Source organism: Enhydra lutris, unplaced genomic scaffold, assembly GCF_002288905.1.
Source record: "Enhydra lutris kenyoni isolate GAN:26980312 unplaced genomic scaffold, ASM228890v2 scaffoldscaffold12, whole genome shotgun sequence".
Lineage (NCBI taxonomy): Eukaryota > Metazoa > Chordata > Mammalia > Carnivora > Mustelidae > Enhydra > Enhydra lutris.
The window spans coordinates 65,616,755-65,641,023 of NW_019154096.1; the positions used below are offsets into that span (position 1 = coordinate 65,616,755).

General features: G+C 34.9%; 1 protein-coding gene across 1 annotated transcript in view; it reads left to right on the forward strand.

Moving 5' to 3' along the window:
- The window catches only part of LOC111145096 (attractin like 1), a 796,800-nt gene that overhangs the window by 49,070 nt on the left and 723,461 nt on the right, over positions 1-24,269 (forward strand). Inside the window, exons 6-8 of the mRNA XM_022499729.1 lie at positions 2,799-2,973; positions 7,922-8,009; positions 14,004-14,259. Coding sequence (XP_022355437.1) covers positions 2,799-2,973; positions 7,922-8,009; positions 14,004-14,259 — 519 coding nt within the window. The remainder of the gene's footprint in view (positions 1-2,798; positions 2,974-7,921; positions 8,010-14,003; positions 14,260-24,269) is intronic.

The window sequence follows — 24,269 nt, forward strand, 5'->3', positions numbered from 1 at the left end:
CCCTCCTCCACTATCAAAGCTTACACTACAGCTGACTTCAGTGGTTATATTGTTTTCTTCTGTATTCACATCTCCCTCTCTTGTTAAGGAAACTTGTAATCACATTCAGAGCCTGCCTGGATAATCAAGGATAAACTTCTGAGCTCGATTCCCAATTTAGTCATATCTTCAAAGTTCCTTTTGCCAGATAAGGTAACATTCACAGGTTCCAGTGATTAGGACCTAGACTTCTTTGGGGCGGGGGGCTTTATATAGCCTACCACAAACCTGCTCTGAAATATTTTGCTGTAGCACAGATTTCATAAACATATTACACTTTAAATATGGTTCTCTCAAGAGTTTTACGTACTGTTAATTCTCGGTCAAGCTCTTTGTCAAATAATACCCAGGTATTATTTGACTGCTCCCAGCTCTGCCTTTAGGTGGTAGATTTTTTTAAAATTTTTACTTAGAAAATTTTAAATTTATGAAAAAATTGCAGGAATAAGAATAGTACAAAGACTCTCCAAGCGCCCTTTACCCCCAGATTCACCTATTGTTAACATTTTACCCTATTTGCTTTATTATTCCTGACTTACATGATTTAAAATAAATCTACATTTCCTTTTTAAGAAAACAAAATACAAAAATTCATACCAATGAATATATTACTTATATATAACGTCCATATGATCTCATTTCTCTTCAGTTTACTCAGAGACTGGTGAACCGTTCTGTGAGTTTTGTCTGTACGCCACACGGTGTGTGTTGCAGTATTCAGCTGTGCTCCTGCCGAAGCAGTCACCGGTCGCACTTGAACGAGCACGCTGTGTTCTAATAAAATCTTGTTTACGAAAACAGATAGTGGGCTGGGGTTTGCTCATGGGTTGTTGTTTGCCAACTTGAATTGAGTGGATTCTAAGTGATTTGGAATTGGAATTAAAAAATATTTTTGACAGCAGTATGTTCTTTAAATTTCTTCAGTTACCAAGGAGTAGTTTGTAGTCTTCTCACTCAGAAACAGTAATATTTTCTGTATCTGATTTAAAGGATTATGCTGTTATCAAAGAGATAAGCTAGAATGCTACCTAGTTTGTACCTGAAAAATATAGCACGCAAGCATTGAAAAGGACTTTGAAGATGAATGAGTGAGTGCATGGGTGAGTGAACACATAAACAAATGGAAACTGTATGGGTTAATGTCTCTCACATCAGAGTCTGGTCGGATATTTTAAAATTTTGTGATTCAAGATAATCTAAAACTTTTTGGTATTAACAAATTTAAGCCAAGTGATTGATCTCGTAATTGAGTAAAAATGTCACTTGGTTGCAATGTCAGCATTCCTGTTTGCTATGGATTTGAGACCAAGTGATGTTACTTACTATAGGCTAAAAAGAATATTCCTTAGGTGTTTTATGCTTTTGTGACAAGGGCAGTTCAAATGATAATATGGCATATTATTGAATTTAAACTATTTATTAAAGGTAAAGGAAAGAAAAGTGATGGGAGAATTATGTCAAGATAATATAGGTATGCTAAAATACATGAAAAAGGCACTGTAGTAATATCATTTTCAACTTGGGACCAATGATTTACTTTGAGCAAAACACTATTACCATCATATTAAGTAAACATTAATTTTACTGGTTTTGTAAGTTTATATACAATTTATAAATTTTTGTTGGTTTTATATTTATAAAAGTACTTCAAACATAAGGAATTTATATTTAGTTTTATTTCAGTGTATTTTAGTTTCCTTAGAATTAAAATAATTTATGAACCTTAAGTTTGGTGAAATATATATTTCCTTTAAGAGCATTCTTTCAATTAGTTAAGTTTGAGAAACCTGATCTAGGCTAGTCTTCTATATTTTACAGAGGAGGAAATCAAATCTCATGAGTAACTTAAATGATGGGTAGGTAAAGGCAGTGTTTTTTGTTTTTTGTTTTTTTAAAGATTTTATTTATTTATTTGACAGACAGAGATCACAAGTAGGCAGAGAGGCAGACAGAGAGAGAGGGGGAAGCAGGCTCTCCACCGAGCAGAGAGCCCGATGCGGGGCTCGATCCCAGGACCCTGAGATCATGACCTGAGCTGAAGGCAGAGGCTTTAACCCACTGAGCCACCCAGGCGCCCCAAGGCAGTGTTTTTAACTTAAAGTTATTTAAGTTATCCTGCACTTATTAATATTTTTTATTTTATTATGCATAATAATTTTTTTCTGTTTGAGGATAATAAGCCTCTCTACTAATACCAATTTTGGTTGTTCTTAATATAATGATACTAAGAAAAATATAATTTTTGGTTTCATATTTGTTTAATAGTTTATAATTTATAAATGCTTTCATTTCCACTGTCCATTGTCCTTTAAAAAATTATGATAACCTTTAGGGGATCAATTGTTATTTCTATTTTATAGATGAAAGATTGATGATGGGAGAGACAAACAGACTTGCTCAAGGTCACATTTGTTGTCAGTGACCAAACCAGGATTCGTGTGCATTGATTTGCAGTCTAATACTCCAGTAGCATTCTAGTAGCATAATAAAGTAAATAGGATATTTCGTATTACGTAATTGATTTTTTTTCAGGTTGTGGTATTTATGTCTGATTGGGTATATGAATTTTTTGCCCGGTAGGCATTATTTTTGGTCTTAGAAATTTTCCTATAAGTTATATTTTAGATCATTTTATGTATATTGCATTTATTAATATCATGAGCATTGAATTCTTAAATTTTCTTAACCCATATATTCTATTTCTATAACCTAAGGTCTTTGTTTAATGCATTGTGTTTGATTTTTTTTTTTTTTAATAGGTCCTGATTGTTCTTTGAATGTTCCTTCTACTGAGTCATACTGGATTTTGCCAAATGTTAAACCCTTCAGTCCTTCTGTAGGTCGGGCTTCCCATAAAGCAGTTTTACATGGGAAATTTATGTGGGTGATTGGTGGATATACTTTTAACTACAGTTCTTTTCAAATGGTCCTGAAGTAAGTTTTTTTTCAAATGTTCATAATCTATTGGGTTATTTTGGTAATAGGCTATACTAAATTTCTTATTTTATTGCTGTCCAAATTTATAAACAGTTATATCAGTGGTAGTAACTACTTGCTACATGGGACTGATTTGAGAATACATGAACTCAGTATATACATAGTTAATTTTTGTCATTGTGCATGTAAGTTTGTTTTGTAGAAATTTTATTACCTCTCTAGAGATTGCTTTCCTCAAATTCTTAGTATGAAAATATTAACTTCAAAGAAGTAGGGGACTGTGCCTGTATTAGACATTAAAAATCCTGTCACCTTTCATTTTCTTAGAATGAAGTGTATTTGCTTATATAAAAATACTTTCAGTTTGTTCTGTAAGTTTTAATTTACCTGAGCTTTTATTTTACAAGCTTTTGGGAACACAGCACCAATATTATAAAATAAATCATTCATTTGCTTTTGGTGCAATAGAGATTATCCTCTGCATGATTGGATGACATGAGAAATCACATGGGTGGCAGCTTTATCTGACTTTTTTTTCAGCTGCCAGTTTTATTTTATCAACCATCTATTAACAGAATAAAAGAGGAATTAGAAAGAGTAATTTGATTATCAGTATTGTTTTCAATATAATAATATAACTGGTACAACCTGGGCATCAACCAGTTAGAACTGACCTTGTTAGTCTTCATTGTAAAATTGTATATGTTGCACATAGGCTCCATACAAAATAACTTTAAAAATATGTATTTTTGCTTTTGTTCCAAATATTGCATGGGTACACTAAAAATTTGTTGGTTGCTTATCTGAAATTCAGATTTAACTGAGCATCCTATATTTTATCTGGCAACCCTACCAAGTGAAAATACTAACCTTGTTACTTTGGAGAATATAAAAATGTCTCTGTTTAAGAGGAGATTGCTTTAAAGCTATGATTGAATACGATTGGAATTAAAGTCTAAGATGAATTCTGGTGAGGAAGAAAAGGAAGAGTGATAGGTAAATATTTAAGTGAAGAATTAGAATTCTACCTCATAGTATATGAAGGATAAAGTATTCTAAAAAGAATTGAAGGAGAGTTGGTAGGATTAAACAAGTTGTTAAAGGTATAAAAAGAACCTGAAGCAAAAATACGATTTAAATGTGGAAATGAGAAGGAAATTAACTATGATTAATGATAATGAAAAGTCTATGAAAATAAAATGAAACTTTGAATTAAACTGTGGTCTTTGCAAAGTAGAGTTGTGAAGATGGAGTACAGTGTCAGGGAAACATGGGAATCTTAAAAATTTGTGTTCTGTACAAGTTTAATAGCATATTTAAAATTAAGTGGTGAATATCATTTGATACTCTTAAACTTATATATTTCTCATTTGACTCAGATAGTTTAACTTTTTTTTTTTGTCTGTTTCTTTTGCCTATAGTGTTTAGTTTTGTAGTAAGTCTCGAGGTGTCAGATTAAAAGTAACCTGGTTGCTGTGTTTACAAGTTAGAGAATTTTTTGTTTTTATTATTCTGAATGTAATTCAGTTGTAGGTAGGTAAGAATATTTATTGGCTTTTAGAAGTGATGTCAGTCATTAGTCAATTTCTTTTCTATAGAATTTAATTGAGGTATGGATGTTACATTTGTAAAAATCTTTTGCATTTTTAAAAAAGATTTTATTTACTTGAGAGAGAGAGAGAGAGAAAGAGAGCATGATCACGGGTAGGGGCAGAAGGAGAAGCAGACTCCCTGTGAGCAGGGAACCCAGTGTGGGACTTGATCCTGGGATTCTGGGATCATGTCCTGAGCTAAAGGTAGATGCTTAACTGACTGAGCCACCAAGATGCCCCTAGATGTTATATTTTAAGACAAAATTGTTCAGTAAGATATAAAATTCTGTGTTATTTGACAGAACATATATGATGGGTCCCCCAATAATAGGTCCGTGATCAAAGGAGCGAGACAAAGTGAAGGTCAAGCAAAGCTTTATTTTGCGCCAAGGATTGAGAATCAAACTGACTATTCGGGGCTGCTTCTTACAAAGAGGGCGACCCTTCCCTGCCTTACTGACTAACTTTTAAAGGGCAAGGGCCATGTGGTTGAGCCTGGCCACACACAGGTGGCCAATGAGATTGCAACATACAGAGAAAGCTGCATAGTCATGCTAGGTCACACACAAGTGACCAATTGAATCACAATTTACCCTATAGTAGATATTTGAACTAGCCTATCACCTTGGTCAGAATTGGTGCCCAACAGGCACCCAAAAGGCGGGGCCCACACTCCTTGGTAGCTAGGGAGACAGTATGCGCGCCCCACTGATTGGATGTCTCCACCCGGCCTGACCCACCCTTGTTATTTGGGCTTTGTTATCTGGGACTGGTTTCCTGGACTTGCTTTGAAGTAAGTCCCCTGGTCCGGGGCAGGGTCAGTTTAAGTTTTACTGCATAAACAACAAAATCACTGTTTAACCAGATGGAATAGCTCTGGCTAAACAGGCCCTTACACTATATGCTGATGTTAGTGAGAATTAACATGTATTTATGGGCATAGCAAACTGTTTTGAATATTAACTGTATGCTTGATATTTGGGATACATAGTGGACATATTAATTGTCTCTATATTTATGGAGTTAGTGAGGAAAGACAGGCAATTAGAAAAACATAATTACCATCATAAATAAGTACATTTTATGTAAATTATATATATATGCATATATATAAAGATAGATACCAAGATAGATAGGATAAGCAAATCACAAAGTGCAAAGAGGAGAGTTATAAATGTAGTGGTCAAGGTAGGCATCATGGGAAAGGTGATAACAACAGATTTAAAGAGATTAAGCATTGGCAGTGCAGTTATCTGGAGACAGAGAAAAGAGCCAGACAAAAGCCTTAATGTGGAGCTACTTGGACAGTTCAAGCAGCAACAAGGAGGCCCCATGACTTTCATGGAATACATGAGAGGGAAGCATGAAATTCTTGGGATAGTCGGGGAGAGAGACAGATCATGTAGGATGTTGTAGGTTTTTTGAGAGTCATGGGAATCTTTGAGCATGCTTTGACTTGCATTGTGCCTACTTTGTGAAGAATATACTGGGATTGGTAAGAAGAATAGAAATGGGGCTTGAGTTAGGATGATATCATCAAAGCGATGAATTCTAGGTGGAGAAGAGAACCAAGAACTGAGCCCAAGGCACCATATCACTAGGAGGTCAAGGTAAAAGATGAGAAAACAGCAGAGGAGGCTGTAAAGGAGTGGCCTGTGAGGTAGGAAAACCAAGTGTGGTATCTTTGAAGGCAAGGGAAGAGAGTATATGAGGAGGAAGGATTGATTAGCAGTATCAAATGCTAATGATTAACCAAATCAAGGAAAATGAGGACTGAGAAGGGCCCAGGGATTTAGCAGGAGGAAGCTGGTTTTAACAAAAACAGTTTTGTTGGAGCCTCGTTTTAAAAGCTTGTTTGGAGTTAGTTGAGAGTGGAGAGGTGCAGGGTGGGGTAAGGAAGAATAGACATAGTAAAGAAATGGGGTGATAGCTTGAAGGGGGAGTAGTAAGGTCAAGAGAAATTTTCCTTTTTTTTTTTTTTATAAGTGGGGAAAAATAACACCATGTTTTTATGCCAATGGGAATTATCTAGTAAATCCATAAAGTGGTGACGTAGGAAAGAGATGGGAGAACTGCTAGAATGTTGTAGGATCCAGTGCACCAGGAACACAAATATAGTTTATTGATAGCAGAAACAGCCAACTGCCAAGGGCAGGCCTAGGACCTAGATGCTAAGAATGGTTTTGCATTCTTAATGGGCTGTAGTAAAGAACCGAAGAAGAATGTATGAGACCAATGTGGTACACAAAGCCTAAAATATTTATTGTCTGGCCTTTTACAGAAATAGTTTGCTGGGCCCTAATTTATGGTAACTTGGTAGAAAGCTGTGTGTTGGGTGCAGATATGGTAGGTAGTTATAGGTACGAGTCTGGAAGTTAATGTTTATGTTCTGGTTGATTATATTTCCTCATTTATGACATACACATGTATTTTATAAACTCCATGGTAGGAAATAAGTTAAACATGATACTGAAGAATTTTTGGTAACCCTTTCTCTTTCCCTCTCTCTTTTTTTTTTTTTTTTTTTTGGTGAAGGGAGCCCTCTTACCTTTCTTGATGAATTGAAGAAAGAGAAGAGGGGAAATAATTGTTAATGAGCTTCTTAAACAGTGTTCTAGCCAATTCTTAGCTGGGTGCTTCCCTTTTTTATGTTTTGGCAAATTGAGGAACTTCGAGTGTAGAGTATGATGGTGGAGTTCTGTCGGATGAGCACTTGAGATTCATAGTTTGGAACTTATGTTTTCATATGTATATTTTAGAACATATTAATTTTCTTTTTTTATCCTGTAATCCAATAATTACTTTATTTTTACAGAAGCTTCTATCTTATTAGCTTCATTTTATTTCAAAAAGTGTTCTGTGTTATATCTAGCATAGGAAATGTGTACTTAGTTAATTTACATAATGCTAAGCTTAGTCTGTATGAAAGAATAAAAATGAATACATAAAGGAAATGGCTGTTGTGAAAATGGGGAGAAGTTTTATCTATTTTGAAAAGAAAAAGGTGGCTTTTAAAAAAAACTTAAAAATGCAGAATAACTCACTTATTATTTAGGCTAATCAGTTGGTTGAAATTGTTAAGGGTAATGGAACAAATTAATTCCAGTAATCAATAGCCGACTCAAGTTAATATATATTACATGTTTAAATGATTGAATTTTGATTTAGAGTAGGTATGTCTTGAATGAGTCTTTATTAAAAATTTCTAATGTGGCACATGAAATTATGAGTTTATTAGTTATAATTATTTTTGAGTTCAATGAATACTTGAATACAAGTGAGGAAAACATGCAAATTAAAAAAAATGAATCTTAGCTTATAAAGCTTTTTTTTTTTTTTTTTTTTGCTCTTAGTTATAATTTGGAAAGCAGTATATGGAATGTAGGAAGTCTATCAAGGGGTCCTCTCCAGAGATATGGACACTCTCTTGCTTTATATCAGGTATGGATCGTTCTTTTTAAATTCTATTCAATTTTTTTTAAGAGTTTACCTTTGAGAAAAAAAAATGCTAAATCTCAGTTTTATTTCAAATCTTAAGGAGAATAGATCATAGATCACAATAACTTGAGATGTCACAAACTCATATAGTATTTTAGTAAAAAAATAGATTTTAGTACAATTCTTCATTAAACATGAGAAAAAATGAAGATTGAGTTTTTGTTCATGGCTTTATGCCTAGTTATCAGGTTAATCACTTTTTTAAAAAAGATTTTATTTATTTATTTGGAAAAGAGAGAGTGAGTGAGAGAGCAAGCATGGGGAGGGGGAGAAGGAGAGGGAAAAGCAGACTCCCCTCTGAGCCAGGAACCCATTGTGGGGCTTGATCCCAGGATCCTGGAATCATGGCCCAAGCTGAAGGCAGTCACATAACCCACTGAGCCACCTAGGCTTTTAAAAAATTGTAGTAAAGTACACATAATATAAAATTTACTATTTTAACCATTTTAAAATGTAGTTTGAGTGACATTAAGGATATTCAAATTGTTGTACAACAGTTACCACCATTATTTCCAGACCTTTTTTCATCTTGCAAAAATGACACTATATACCCATTAAACAGTAACTCCCCCTTTTCTTCCCCAACCACCGGCAGCCACCATTCTACTTTCTCTCTCTGTAATTTGACTACTCCAAGAACCTCATATAAGTGGAATCATACAGTATTTGTCTTTTGACTGGCTTATTTCACTTAGCATAATGCCCTTAAGATTCATCCATATAGTATATGCTAGAATATCCTCCCTTTTTAAGCCTAAGTAATATTCCATTGTCTGGACATATCACATTTTATTTATCCATTCATTCATTTATAGACCCTTGGGTTGCTTTCACATTTTTTTTTTAATATTTTATTTATTTATTTGACAGAGAGAGAGAGATCACAAGTAGTCAGAGAGGCAGACAGAGAGAAAGGGGGGAAGCAGGCTCCCTGCTGAGCAGAGAGCCCCATGCGGGGCTCGATCCCAGGACCCTGAGATCATGACCTGAGCCGAAGGCAGAGGCTTAACCCACTGAGCCTCCTAGGCGCCCCTGCTTTCACATTTTTGACTCTTGTGAATGATGCTGTTGTGAACATGGATATATAACTATTTAAGTCCTGCTTTAAATTTTTTGGATAGATAGCTAGAAGAGGAGTTGCTGGAATATATCATAATTCTATTTTTGATTTTTTTGAGGAATTGTCATATTGTTTTCCACAGTAGCTGCACCATTTTACATTTTCACCAGCAGTGCACAGGATTCTAATCCCTCCACATCCTTGTCAACACTTGTTATTTTTTGTTTGTTTGTTTTTTATAATAGTCACCCTTTTATGAAATGGTATCTTATTCTGGTTTTGATTTGCATTTTTTCAATGATAGATAATGTCGAGCATCTTTTCATGTGCTTATTGGCTATTTGTATGCCTCCTCTAAAGAAACGTATATTCAAGTCTTTTGCCCATTTTTAAAATCAGGTTGGTTGTTTCTTTGTTGTTGAGTTGAAAGAGTTCTTTATATATTCTGGATATTAGCCCTGTATCAGATACATGATTTGCAAATATTTTCTCCCATTCTGTGGGCTGTCTTTTTACTCTCTTTTTTTTTTTTTTTTTTAAAGATTTTTTATTTATTTATTTGACAGAGAGAAATCACAAGTAGGCAGAGAGGCAGGCAGAGAGAGAGGAGGAAGCAGGCTCCCTGTTGAGCAGAAAGCCCGATGTGGGGCTTGAACCCAGGACCTGGGATCATGACCTGAGCCGAAGGCAGCGGCTTAACCCACTGAGCCACCCAGGCACCCCTTTTTACTCTCTTGATACGTTCTTTGATGTACATAAGTTTTTAATTTTGGCATAGTCCAGTAATTTTTTTTTTTTTTTTTATTTTGTTCTCTGGGCTTTTGGTGTCATATCCAAGAAGTCATTGCCAAATCCAGTGTTATGAATAACAATGTTATGTTATTTCCCTATATTTTCTTTTAAGAGTTTTAAAGTTTTAGTTTTTATATTTAGCTCTTTAATCCATTTTTAGTTAATTTTTTTGTTTATGGTGTAGGGTAAGTGTTCACTTTCATTTCTTTGCATGTAGATACTTTGTTTTCCCAGCACCATTTGTTGAAAAGACTGTCCTTTCCTCATTGAATGGTTTTGGTGCCCTTGTTGAAAATCATTTCATCATGTGTGAGGGTTTATATCTGGGCTATTCTTTTTTTTTTTTAAAGATTTTATTTATTTATTTGACAGAGAGGGATCACAAGTAGACAGAGAGGCAGGCAGAGAGAGGGAGAAGCAGGCTCCCCACAGCAGAGAGCCCGATGGCGGGGCTTTATCCCAGAACCCTGAGACCATGACCTGGGCTGAAGGCAGAGGCTTTACCCACTGAGCCACCCAGGAACCCCTATCTGGGCTATTCTTTTGATCTGTGTCTGTGTACCAGTACCAGCGTGACACAATTTTGATTATTATACTTTCGTAGTAAGTTTTGAAATGAGGAAGTGTTGAGACTTCCGGCTTTGATCTTGTTTTTTAAGTTTATTTTGCCTACTTGGGATCATTTAAGATTCCGTATGAATTTTAGGATAGATTTTTCTGTTTCTCCAATGTCATGGAGTTTTTGATAGGGATTGCATTGTACTCACTTACCTTTGTATAATTCATGAATTTAGTATGATTAAAATATAGGCTATATTTAACTATTTTATTTTGAATCAACAAAGATTCTTGTATTTTGTAGTCTGTGACTAGACCCGTTAAATAAAAACTTACATATTTTCTGTGCTAACTTAAGAAAATTGGGAAAATACAAGAGTGATGTAAAGAATAAATGTCAACTCTTTTTTTTCTATGTGTATGCATGTTTTTTTTTTTTTTTTAATTTATTTGTCAGAGAGAGAGGGAGAGAGAGCGAGCACAGGCAGACAGAATGGCAGGCAGAGGCAGAGGGAGAAGCAGGCTCCCCGCCAAGCAAGGAGCCCGATGTGGGACTCGATCCCAGGACGCTGGGATCATGACCTGAGCCGAAGGCAGCTGCTTAACCAACTGAGCCACCCAGGCGTCCCTGTGTATGCATGTTTTAAAGATAAAAACCTTTCTATGTATATGTGTTTGTGAACCACTTCTCGGCCTTTTGGCTAAGATCAAGTGTATATGTGTTTGTGTGTATATAAATGCTTTTTTCCTTTTAATTTTGGTTTTTAGTTTTAGTGTTTTGATTATTGCATTTTTTTGGTAATAACTTTTGAAATGTAATTGATTTACCGTACAGTTCAGTCATCCATAGTGTGCATTTGGAATGGTTTTTAATTTATTTAGAGTTGTGCAACAACCTTTTGCGTATTTGCATAAAATCACAGAGTTGAATAATCAATTTTAGAACATTTCATTACCTCACAGAGATACTTGTACCCTTTATTACTCTAAATCTCCTCATCCTCCCAGCTTTAAGCAATCATGAATCTCTATAGCTTCGTCTGTTCTGGACATTTCATATAAATGAAATTATATACCATATGGTTTGTGACTAGCATGTTGTAGCATGTATTGATATTTCATTTTTATGGCTAAATAATATTCTATTATGGATATACTACATTTGCTTTATTCATTTATCAGTTGATTGGGCACTTGAGTTGTTTTCACCTTTTGGCTGTTACGGTAATGCTGCTGTGAACGTTCATGTGTAAGTGTTTGTGTGGACGTGTGCGTATGTTTCCCTTGGGTACATCAGTAGGATTGAAATTTGCTGGGTCAAATGGTAACTCTATATTTAACTTTTTGAGGAACTACCAGACTGTTTTCCAGAGTGGCTACGTCATCTTACATTTCTAGAGGCCATATATGAAGGTTGCAGTTATTCTGTGTCCTTGCCGGCACTGGTTATTTGATATCGTTTTGGATTATAACCATCCCTAGTGAAGTGGTATCGGATTTTGTTTTGATTTGCATTTCCCTGTTGACTAATGTTATGAGTCATCTTTTCATGTGCTTATTGCCTATTTGTATTTTCTTTGGAGAAATATCTATTCAAGTCCTCTTACCATTTTTAACTTTTTAAATTTATTTTTATTTTATTTTATTTTTTAAAAGATTTTATTTATTTATTTGAGAGAGAAAGAGCAGGACTGGTGGAGAGGGGAGGGGCAGAGGGAGAGGAAGAAGCAGACTCCCTGCTGAGCAGAGAGCCCTGTGGGAGGAGGCTTGGGGGCTGGCTTGGGGAGGGCTGGATCCCAGGGTCTTGGGAAGGCAGATCCTTAAGCGACTGAACCACCCAGGTACTCCCCCTTCCCATTGTTTAATTGGGTTATTTGTCTTTTTATTATTGAGAAGTAAGAGGTATTTATATATTCTAGATACAAGTCCCTTATCAAATACATGTTTTGCACATTTTTTTTTCCCATTCTGTGAGCTTTCTTGATAGTGTCTTTTGAAGCACAGAAGTTTCTTAATTTTGATGAAATCCAATTTATTGTTTTTCTTTTGTTGCTTGTGTTTGGTGTCATACTTAAGAAGCCATTGCCAAATCCAGTGTTATGAAGGTTTCCTCCTGTTTCTGTCTAAAATTTTATAGTTTGGCTCTTAAATTTAGGCGTTTGATCCATTTGAGTTAGGTTTTATACATAGTATGCCGTAAAGGTTCAAGTTCATTCTTTGGCATGTTGACTGTCCAGCTCTCATTATACCATCTTGTTGAAGAGGCTGTTCTTTTCCTCCTGAGTGGTCTTGGCACTCTTGTCAAGTATCAGTTGGCCCTGGATGTCTAGATTTATTTCTGGACTCTCAGTTCTATTGATTTATATGCCTGTCTTTATGCCTGTAGTACACTGTCTTGATTACTTTTCCTTTATAATAAGTTTTGAAATCGAACAGTGTGAGTTCTCCAATTATAACCTTCTTTTTCAAGATCGTTTGGATATTCTGGGTCCCTTGCAATTCCATGTGAATTTTGGAATCAACTTACCAATTTCTACAAAGAAGCTGTTCAAGAGATTGCATTGAATCTGTAGATCAATTTGGAGACATTGCCATCTTAATTATATTAAGTCTTTTGACCAATGAACATGGAGTGTCTTTCCATTCATTTAGATCTTTTAAAATTTCTTTCAACAATGTTTTGTAGCTTTCAGAGTTAGTTTGTTATTTCTTTTGTTAAATTTATTTTTAAGTATTACTTCCTTCTTGATGCTTTTGTGTATGGAATTATTTACTTAGTTTCATTTTTCATTTTTGGATTGTTCATTTTAATTTTTGATGCTTTTGTGAATGGAATTGTTTACTTAGCTTCATTTTTCATTTTTGGATTGTTCATTTTAAGTGTATAGAAATAGAATAGATTTTTTGTATATTCATTTTGTATTCTGCAGTGTGGTCTACCTTTTTGGTGGACAGTTCTTGAAGAAAACAGTGAATGAGAATAGCACAAAGCAATATACATAGCTGGTAAAATTTAAGTGTAAGAAGTAGAGACTCAACAACTAAGATAATGAAAAATATAGTCAATTTAACTATATTAATATAGCTGTTTTAAAGAAAGGTTTTTTTTTTTTTTTTTTTAAGAATTTATTTATTTGACAGAGAGAGATCCCAAGTAGGCAGAGAGGTAGGCAGAGAGGCAGGCAGAGAGAGAGAGGGAAGCAGGTTCCCCGCTGAGCAGAGAGCCCCATGCGGGGCCCAATCCCAGAACCCTGAGATCATGACCCGAGCCGAAAGCAGAGGCTTAAACCACTGAGCCACCCAGGTTCCCCTAAGAAAGTATTTTAAAGTAACTTTTGAAAGCATGGATTTTTTTCCCCCTCCTTGTAAGTAAAAGCATTAATTACCATTTGACTTTCTATAAATAAAAACTATGCCTTGTGTGATGAGTGATTACTAAAGTTTAGTGTTTAAATTAAACCTTTATTTTTAATTATATTGCTAAGATATGACTATTTTGCTTATTAATATATGTTTTTAATTTACAGGAAAACATCTTTATGTATGGAGGCAGAATTGAAACAAATGATGGCAATGTCACAGACGAATTATGGGTTTTTAACGTACATAGTCAGTCATGGAGTACAAAAACTCCTACTGTGCTTGGACATGGTCAGCAGTATGCTGTGGAAGGACATTCAGCACACATTATGGAGTTGGATAGTAGAGATGTTGTCATGATCATAATATTTGGATATTCGGCAATATATGGTTATACAAGCAGCATACAGGAATACCATATCTGTGAGTTACTTTGAAAATGTAACTATATACTCTTTTCTTTATTAGTTGAGACTATTTTTATCTTTAATAAAATCTTCATATGAATTTAGTCAAATGCTGAGTTTTTTGAAATCAGAATTATGAGCTAAGAATTAATACTTTTTAATATAAAACTTTTGATTTTGTGTTAGGTTTTGTCCTTTAATATTTATCTTCTTAGCTAAAAGTGAGGAAGTGTTACATACCAGTTACACATTTTCAAGAATTGAGAATTTTTATAAATATGAGAAATTCCAACAGATGGTGCTATTTCTTTGGATTTTACTTATGAACCAAGAACTAACACTAACTTAGTCCCTTTACTATGCATTCCATGATATCAGGATTTTCATTTTCAGGGTTCTGTTTTTAATCTTACTGTAAGATCTCTATATGTGTATTATTCTTTTAAAGTTAGCTTCCTGAAGATAGTCTGTTGTAATCTTTTATAAGAGATTATTATCTGGTGGGTGAAGGTGACTGAGACGATCTACATACGACTTTTTATACTATGCTCTTAAATACTCTTCTTTGTTTTTCTGGTACTTTAAAATTTAAAAAAAAAATTCTTTACATTTTCAAACACAAGATTTTTTTTACAAAATTTATGTATACATACCATATGTTCCCTGTTTAGATTGAAGACCAAATTCCATTTTTGGCTCTGGCCAGTATTATGAACTCAAGTTTTTGGCTCCTTTGTGTATAGATAGCTATATTCAACCATTTAGAGTCCTTGTGTAGTCTTAACGAGGACTCTCACTTACAGAGCAACAAGTGAGTCCTTAATGTGCTCACAAGACTCCTTTTCTAAAAATACTCCTCCCTTCCTCCTGCAGTCCTTTCAAGTGATAAGTTTTCTTTTCAAAATCCCCACTGCAGCTGAGTGGAAAGTGGAATACATATCCTTCTTACTTCTTATTGCCATTTTACACTATTCCCCTTCCTTCCTCTTTTAAAGCACTCACCTTTGAACCTTACTTCGTCAAACTGTGTCGCCTATTACTTCTTTATTTTTCTGTTGCCCTCAGATCACTGTGCTTTATTCCTTGAAAAATATAACTTCTGGTCCACTATCATTCTATCCCATAGAATATGTTACATTACAATACATTACAAAGCAAAATGTTAGTCAACTATTTCTCTGATTTCACTATCCACTTAAAGAGTTAATCTAATTCTTGGATTCTCTCTTTTTTTTTTTTTTTTTTTTAATCTCTCTTCTGGGATCTTATTTTCCATCCTGTTTGAGTCACTGTTTCCCATTGTCATACTTTTGACTTGTGTTCCTCAGTGTATCCCATAATTTCCATTTCAGTTATCTTACTCATTGAGTGTCACTGATCTTTCCAGTTTACTCCTTCTAGTACCCCACCTCTGACAATTCTGCAACCTTACTAGAGCTGTCAGTCCATTGGGCCTCCTATCGGTTTTTCACTATCACTCCCTTATCTGTACTTCTAACCTTACCCAGCTTGAACCTCATAATCACCAGTCTTTCCTCCAACTCTCCCAGGTTGACCATTTCATACATTTCTTCTCTATTTCATATATATTTCCTCTCTATACAAATTTATACATTTCATTCATATTTCCTCTCTAAACTTCCAGGGCTTCCTTCTCCACAATTACTCTGAGCCAGTGACCTTACTTCTTACCTTACTGGGAAAATAGAACAGATCTAAAGAGAATTCCTGCTGATGGGAACACTTTGGAGTGTAACGGTTGATTAGCGATGCTGTATTGGATAGACTGCTATGTGTACACACATTATTGTTGTAACAGACTCATGGTGGCATTGAAGCACATGTGGCTGTCATTGCATTTCTTAGATGGGCCCAAGAGTTGTTTAAGCAGCAGTTAGAAATTTTCTATGTAGAAAGGTGTTTGTTTTTTGATTTTGTTATTAATTTTTGGTTTTATTATGTTCAGGGAATGTTGTTGGTATTATTTCTACTTTTTGTAATTTATTGAGATTTTCTTTGTGGGCCAGTTTTCATATTTTATAGACACTTGAAAAGGAGGTAAATCTTATAATATCAAGATATGACATACACATACATATCTATCAAATCTACTTCATTAATCTGTTTAGGTATTCTATTCTTTCCTTACTTTTTTTTGTACTTCATCTGCTATGCTCTGAAAATTGAATTAAAGTCTAAAAATGTTAGTTTATTTTTGCCTATTTTTCCTTGTATATTCTGGAATTTATACTTTATGAAAGTTGATATTACGGATATTCGTAACTGTTAACATCTTTCTTGCAAATTGTGTCTTTTAATATTATAAATTGTTTTGCTTGCTTAATGTTGACTTGATTTGACTTGACTTGATTTCTACTTTGTCTGATATTTAATATTATGGCTCTTGCTTTCTGTGGGAAGGGGTTCAGTATTTTCCTGGTATACTTTTGCCCTCTCCTTCATTGTTAAACTTTCAGAATCACTTTGTTTTAAATGTGTCTCTTGTGTATAAGAGGGGATTGGATTTTGCTTCATGATTCCATCTGGCTTTTGTACACTTTGTGTTACTCTGTTGTCTTCTTGTTTTTAATTATGGCTCTTCTTACATTTAGGGAGAGAAAGCCTTTTTGTGGGAAGGAGTGTGGTAATTTTTGAGATCTGCTACCACTAGGCTTCTTCCCACACTCCTGTTTCTCATCTTTTCTGCATTCTTGTGGCTTCTTCTATGTGACTCTCTTGGTTTTACTTGCTTTTTTGCATATTCACACCTTATTTGGAGTCTGTAGTTTTTTAAAAGTTCCTAGTTTCTCTGGATATTTAATTTTCTTTTTCTTTCACATTACCTTCATGTTTTCCTTATTGTTTTACATGTCTTCTCTGAGGAAAATGGGAAGATTCAGAATTAAACTATCATGAAGCTTATGATTGAACCAGAGGTTTTGACTTTTGAAGTTTCAAAAAAAATGAAGTCTAAAGTTAACTAGTACTTTCACTCTTTGGTCAACCTCCAATTTATAGGCTACTATTTCTGCTGCTTTAATTCATCTTTTTTTGTTTTAAGTACATTTGACCATATTATCAATATTTTAAACTAAGGGTCACAGTCTTTTCTGTAAAGGGCCAGAGAGTAAATATTTTAGGTTTTGTGGGCCACGTGGTTTTTATCATAACTACTCAGCTCTGCTGGTTTGCATAAAAGCAGCCACATATAATACATACACAAACAAGCATGGCTTTGTTCCAGATTGGGCCCCCTTGGGTGTTAGATCGCCTGCTCTAGAGAGAATGTGTACTTCTGGGGGCCTAGCAACCTTGGTCTAAATTAAATTAAAATTTCGGCATGTGGTTTTTTGGGACCTTATTTATATGTAGGGTAAATTCATGCCCACAGTGACATGATGTCTAGTCTATGATGGAAAATTTTTAAGGGAAGCCCTTTCTCCTTCCACATAGGGCCAAGGCTAAAGTAGACATTTTCTGTCTGCTTCAGCAGAGCAGATTAAAACCAAACCAAACCAAACCAAACCAAATAATTTTTCATTGAGGGTATAACCCTGACTTTATGTACAAGCTCTCTGATTCAGTATTTACATGGGCTCACATGCAGTATTGGCCATGAAACTGAATTTCTAAGTTACCTGGTTAGTACATGTCTTCTCTACTCTGCCTCCCAACAATATAGTTTATAGTTCACAGAATACGTTACTCTTTTCATATTTCCAATTATTGAACAGTAGTATCATTTAGTTATGAGACATGGTGGTGATTATGCTTTCCAGGGATAGCTAGGAAGGCACGTCATTTTTTTCTAACCTATGAATGGTAAATGTTGATGTAGGTTGTTAATTGATAAATTCATTGGCTGGTAGGTTTTTGTTTTCATTTGGAATAATTTGATTATGTAATTTTAATTGTAGTTTTGGTAAAATTTTAACTATTTCTTGGAGTTCTTTTGGTTTATTCTATAACAACAATACTATTAATAAATAAATTTATCCACAGGGTATTTTTGGTTTTACTTTTGTCTTATTAATTGCACTATTTTCAGGCACACTTATGAATGTAGGATAAGATAGAAATGGGAGGAATGCATAGTTTATGAGTTTTATAAGAGTAATAGATGAATTGTGGGCAGTTTTCAAATTCTGTGAATTAAGTACAAAGTAGAGCTCATCAACTTTTCTGTAAAATTATATCTTAATAAAATTAACATTACTTTACTCCTGTGCATTTTGAATTCACTGCTTATTGAAAGTATGTGATATCAAAGAATAATTGAAGCACTTTCACTTTGGAAAGTACTTACAAATAAAAGGATACAAAAACAATGAGTAAATATAGTTTAAAGATGTTAGAAAAATTAAGTTCTATATATCATAGAAAAGTGCTTCTTTAGGGAATGATATTATATTAAGTAGGGCTACTTTGAACATAAGTAATAGGATAATTTATCATCTTAGTTATAAATGAATACTTGCTGCCATAGAGAGAGTATATATTCATTTATTTATTTAGTCCTGTTCTTAGTGGGAATTACTACACTATGTTGGCAGTTTTGCCTCTTTTTTCCTGACTGATTTTAATGGCATCAGGTACCCAAATGTAGGTTGGCTTTTACTTTGACCATCCTTACATGTTAAAGCTTCTAGACAACTAAGGAAAAAAAAATGTTTTTGTATTAAAGAAGGGGCTATCTCTTTAAACAGCATCGTGGTGAGGTAACTGAAAAGAAAGAGTAATTCATGAAAACAGGTTATTTTGCTAGATAAAAATTTACTCAGAAGCATACGCTAAGGATATTGATCTCATGGTTATGTAGAAATTTTAAAAACAGAGAAAAAATTCCCAGTTAACAAATGACCCTTATACAACTTTTAATAATATTGCAAATCATTCTAAGGTATTTCTGTTTCTGCATTTAGTACAATGATTCTTATTTGAGATTTTTGTAATATAATTAGAACAAAATGACCATTTAGTTAACTTATCTTCAATTATCTTAATTGGAGAATTATAGATTAGCACTAAAAAAATCTAAGATACTAGAAATTTTTTTTAACTGCTGAGATTGTAGGTATCGTCCTTGCTATTTTATGAGTTTTAGAGTTTTGTTGATCTAAGGAGAACTTCCTAAACATTGGGTTGACTTTGTAGCTTATATGAGCACATTTTGGTTCTACTTGGTTTCAGACATATGCAGTAATGCATACCAACAAATGATGAATCAGGTATTTTCCCTTAGCTTTGCAGACCTTATTTCAAACAGGGTGATACAGACAATAAAAAATAAATAAAATACGGATGTATGCTATATGACGTGTTAGAAGATAGTAAGTTTTATAAAATCAGAGCAAGGTAAGGGGATTGAGAGAGAGATTGAAAGTAAGGGGAGGTAGTTACAAAATAGGAAGGAGACAGTAGATCTCACTGCAAAGGTGAGTTTTGAGCAAAGAGTTGAAGGATGTGAAGGAATTTACCATGTGAGTATCCGGGGGAAGAGTGTTTCCTGGAGGTGGGAGCAGCGTGTCAAGGCAAGAGCATGCTGAGCATGTTCAAGGAACAGTAAGGAATTTGGAGAAGAAAGGGTGGAAAGTAAAAGTGAAAGATGAGGTTAGAGGAGAATAAGGAAGCAAGATTATTGGGTTTTTGCATTGCATTTTTTTTTTTTTTTTTTTTACTGAGTTAAATGGAGAGACCTTGCAAGATTTTGAGCAGAGGAATGACATAATTTTTAAATGCATCATTTTGTGTGTGTTGGAAGTAAGCTCTAGGAAGGAAAGAACAGAAGCAAAGAGGCCAGTTAGGGAGTTGTTAAAATAATCTGGACAGTGATGGTGGTAATATTGGAGATGATGAGAATTAGTCCATTTCTCATCAACATCTATATGTTTTTAAAGTAGAACCAATATTACTTGCTGAAGGTTTTGGATGTAGAGTCTGAGATCGATGAGTCAAGGATGATTTCAAGGTTTTTGGTTGGAGCAGTCGGAGAGATGAAATTGCCATACTGAACACAGAAGGTTCTGAAGCAGGTTTGAGGTGAAGGTGGTTTGAAGGTCAGGAGTTAGTTTGGATATGTTATATGTAAGATATCCATTAGGCATTAGACTAGAGAGAGATCTGGGCTGGAGATGTAAATTTGGGGCCTCTTAGGATGTGGAAAGCAGTGAAAGCCATGAGACTGGATCAGATCACTAAGGAAATGGGTGTAGATAAACAGAAGAAAAGGATTGGGCCCCATGGTGTTCCATAAGAGGAGAAGAAGATAAGCAAGGAAGAGTAGTGTTGTGAATGGAAACCAAGTGAAGAAAGATTATTAGAAGAAAAGTGATTAATTATACCAGATGCTGCTCTGCTAATGGCTTAAGGAAATGATTTTAAAAAAGAGAGAAAGAGCACCATGCACGCACACACATGCATGTGAGTAGGGGGATGAGCAGAGGGAGAGGGAGTGAGAGAATCTTACGTAGGCCCCATAACAAGGATGAGCCTGTTTCGGGGCTCAGTCTCACAGCCCTGATATCATGACCTGAGCTGAAATCAAGACGCTTAACTGACTGAGCCACCCAGGTACCCCTCAAGGAAAATGATTTCTAAGGATTGGCCATTGAATTTAGTGCAGTGCAGACGATTGGTGATCTTGGCAAGAACACTTTTTGTGTAATGGGGAATGGTGGTAAAAGCCTGACTGGATTGGATCTAGAAGGGAGGGAGAGCAGAATTGGAAACATTAGTCACGATCAATTTTTTCAAGAAGTTTGCTTGTAAAGGGGAGCAAAGAAGGTAGCAGCAGCTGGCAGGAAATACAGGATCTTTTTAAACTTGGGTTTTCCCAGAAGCAGACCATTAAGCAAGAATTCAGGTGAGAGAATTTTATTTGGGAAAATGCAGGTAACGTTACTCGCTATTCGAGGAGTTGAGAAGTAATGCCAGCATGAGAAGGCGGCCATGAAAGGATCCACTAATAAAGTCAACAACCACGGAAGTTATTGAGCTTAATGACCAGGCTTCGAATTAACACTTCATCTTTGAAATGTCCTTCTTCAACTTTTAAACTTCTTGTGAGTTGATGAATCCTGCCAGCTGTGTCTCTAAAATCAATCTGTTCTTTAGCCGAAGATGTTTCATTCATTGTGGCGTGATTTATATGAAAATGTGTATAGATGTATAAGAACAGAATACTTGACAAAATAGCTTATGTGGGACACACACAAGTAGGTCTGGCAGGGAATTTTCCACGAGGGCACCCTAGGCTACAACTTCTAAAAGTGCTGTATGGCTGTCAGGTGCTTAGGAGTGACAGTAATCCAATGAGCTTCATGTGCAGAATTATTGGAACAATCAGGAAAATGCGTAATGAAGAGATCAGCTTGCAGTAAAGGTTCCCTAACCTTTTGTTTAATTAACAAAGTAAAGGTGGCCTTCTTAATTGTATAATGGTGAAAAGACTCTTGTTAATCCAGAGCTGTATTTGTGGAATTTTTCATTTTTTGGAAGTGGTTTAATTTTCCTCCAAATTCCTGTATCTCTTTGTTCATAAGTGAATATGACACATATGTGGCTTTATATAGGTATTCTTCTTGTACTTACATTCTTCTTCTAAGAAGTTTATTTTATTTTATTTTTAATTTTTTTAAAGATTTTATTTATTTAGTTGACAGAGAGAGATCACAAGTAGAGAGGGAGGCAGAGAGAGGGGGAAGCAGGCTCCCTGCTGAGCAGAGAGCCTGATGGGCTCAATCCCAGGACCCTGAGATCATGACTTGAGCCGAAAGCAGAGGCTTAATCCCCTGAGCCACCCAAGCGCCCCAAGAAGTTTATTTTAGAGCAGGAATCCTGCAATATGTCTCTCTGAAAGTGTACTTTCTAGTAAAGAGCTGTGTATTAAATGCTTGGTAAGTATCTGAATGAACGCATAGGATTTTGAGCACATATTCTTTAAAAGTTGAATCTATAGATTCCCTTAGTGTTGTTTAAAATACATTAGCCAATTTAAAAAAATCGTACACTGTACTTATTATTGTCTTTCTAGTGGTGACTCAAAAGTGTTACACTTGATATCCTCCATGTGTCTCTCCAGAACCACCCTTCACCATTTCTGCCCTCCTCCCGTGCCCTCTAGCTTTCACTGGGGGCACCCACAGTAGATCAGAGGGTGGGAGATAAGTGAGGCTGAGGTGTTTTATTTGCCCCACTCCCTCCCTGCTGGGTCATCTTGGGTTAGGGGGCTTGCCCTACTGAAGGCTGGACTGTCAGTTGTCTTTATCCATACAGCTACTCTTAGAGTTCTAGAAACCATTCCCTCCTCTTGCTTTTTTCAGGCTAGCAGATACTAAAGACTTCCTGCTGGGTTATTTCCAAGATATTACCCTGACCATAGTTTTAAAAGTAGTCTTTCTATTAGACTCCTTATAATTACTCATTTTTAGTATATCATCTGTTTTCTCTCAAGACCCTGGGGATTGTAGCAACTGTTGTAGCAATTCCTTAGAAATTCAAATATAACTGTTTATCTAAATGATCCTTTACATGTATTTAGGTATTAGGATCCTGGAAGGTGGGAGAAAGAAGTGTTTTATAAGAGGACTTCATCCTTTATTAGATGAGAAAAATGTTGGCAGAAATATAAACCTTTTGGAATAGCATGGGTCCTTTGGTCCGTTTCTACTATTGTTATTATTGAGTTACAATTTTTAATACTATGTGGTCCTTTGTAGCATTTTATTTTTTCTTAATGTTAAAGGTTGTCATGTTTATTTAACTTTTTTTTATTTAACATTTTTAAGAGCATTAGCTATTCTGGTTTTTTCAGTAAGCAGCACTCTTATGTGCCTACATATAGCTTTCTATTTATCTATTTATTTTTAAAAGATTATTTAGAAGAGAGAGAGTGAGCACGAGTGTGTGAGTAGGGGGAGAGAAGAGCAGAGGGAGAAGGACAAGCAGACTCTGTACTGAGTGCAGAGCCTGATGAGGAGCTCAATCCCAGCATCCCGAGATCATGATCTGAGCTGAAACCAACAGTTGAATGCTCAACTGATTGAGCTACCCAGGTGCCCCAGCTTTCAATTTATTTTTAAAAAACAACCACTTATTGATTTCTTATTATGTTTACTCAACTCAACTTTATTTTGTTATTAAGTCATCAGCGTAGAAGTGACCATGTCTTACTAGCAAAAGCACCCCAAAAGTATATTTGGTAAGAGGATATTTATGAAAAAATGTAACCATTTATTGTAGTCCTTTAAGTTTTCTCTTTATAATTGTAGTCATTAAAAAAATTGTTGGATTTTACAAAAAAGTTTTCTGTCTCTCTACTATTCTAAAATCTAGAATTTCTTACGGATTTGTTTTTAAAAATACCTTTTTATATGTGTATGCTTATATTACATATTGTTTTGTTTATTTGGTTTTGAGTTTTACAAAAAGGAAATAATATTTTATACAGTTTTCTGAGGCTTTCTTCTATTTCATTCACCTACTATATTGCTAAGGTTCATCTATGTTATGTATTACTGTATTAACTCCTTTACATTACTGTGTTTCATTATATGACTCTACCACAATTCCTTCATCCATTCTGTTCATGAGGTTTTAGGTTGGGTGCTTGGTTAAATTCAACCACAGCAGCAATTTTGAGACATCCTGATAAAGATGTGTTTTAAAAGATAAGGAAAGATGTGTTTTAAAAGATAAGGAAATAAGATAAGGAAAAAATCCTTAGGATTTCTCAGCAATTTTGAGACATCTTGATAAAGATGTGTTTTAAAAGATAAGGAAAGATGTGTTTTAAAAGATAAGGAAATAAGATAAGGAAAAAATCCTTAGGATCTCTCAGGCAGAGAGATAAAATATCTTACAAGGGCAAGAGATTAGCTTGTATTAGATTTCTCAAAAGTAACATACAAATCAAGGCAACCAAGGAGCAAATTTTTCAAGAAACGTAAGGAAAGAAGTATGGTTTAAAGTTTTTATATCTTGCCAAACTGTCCTTCAAGTGTCAAAGTTATAGAGAAAACAGTTTGA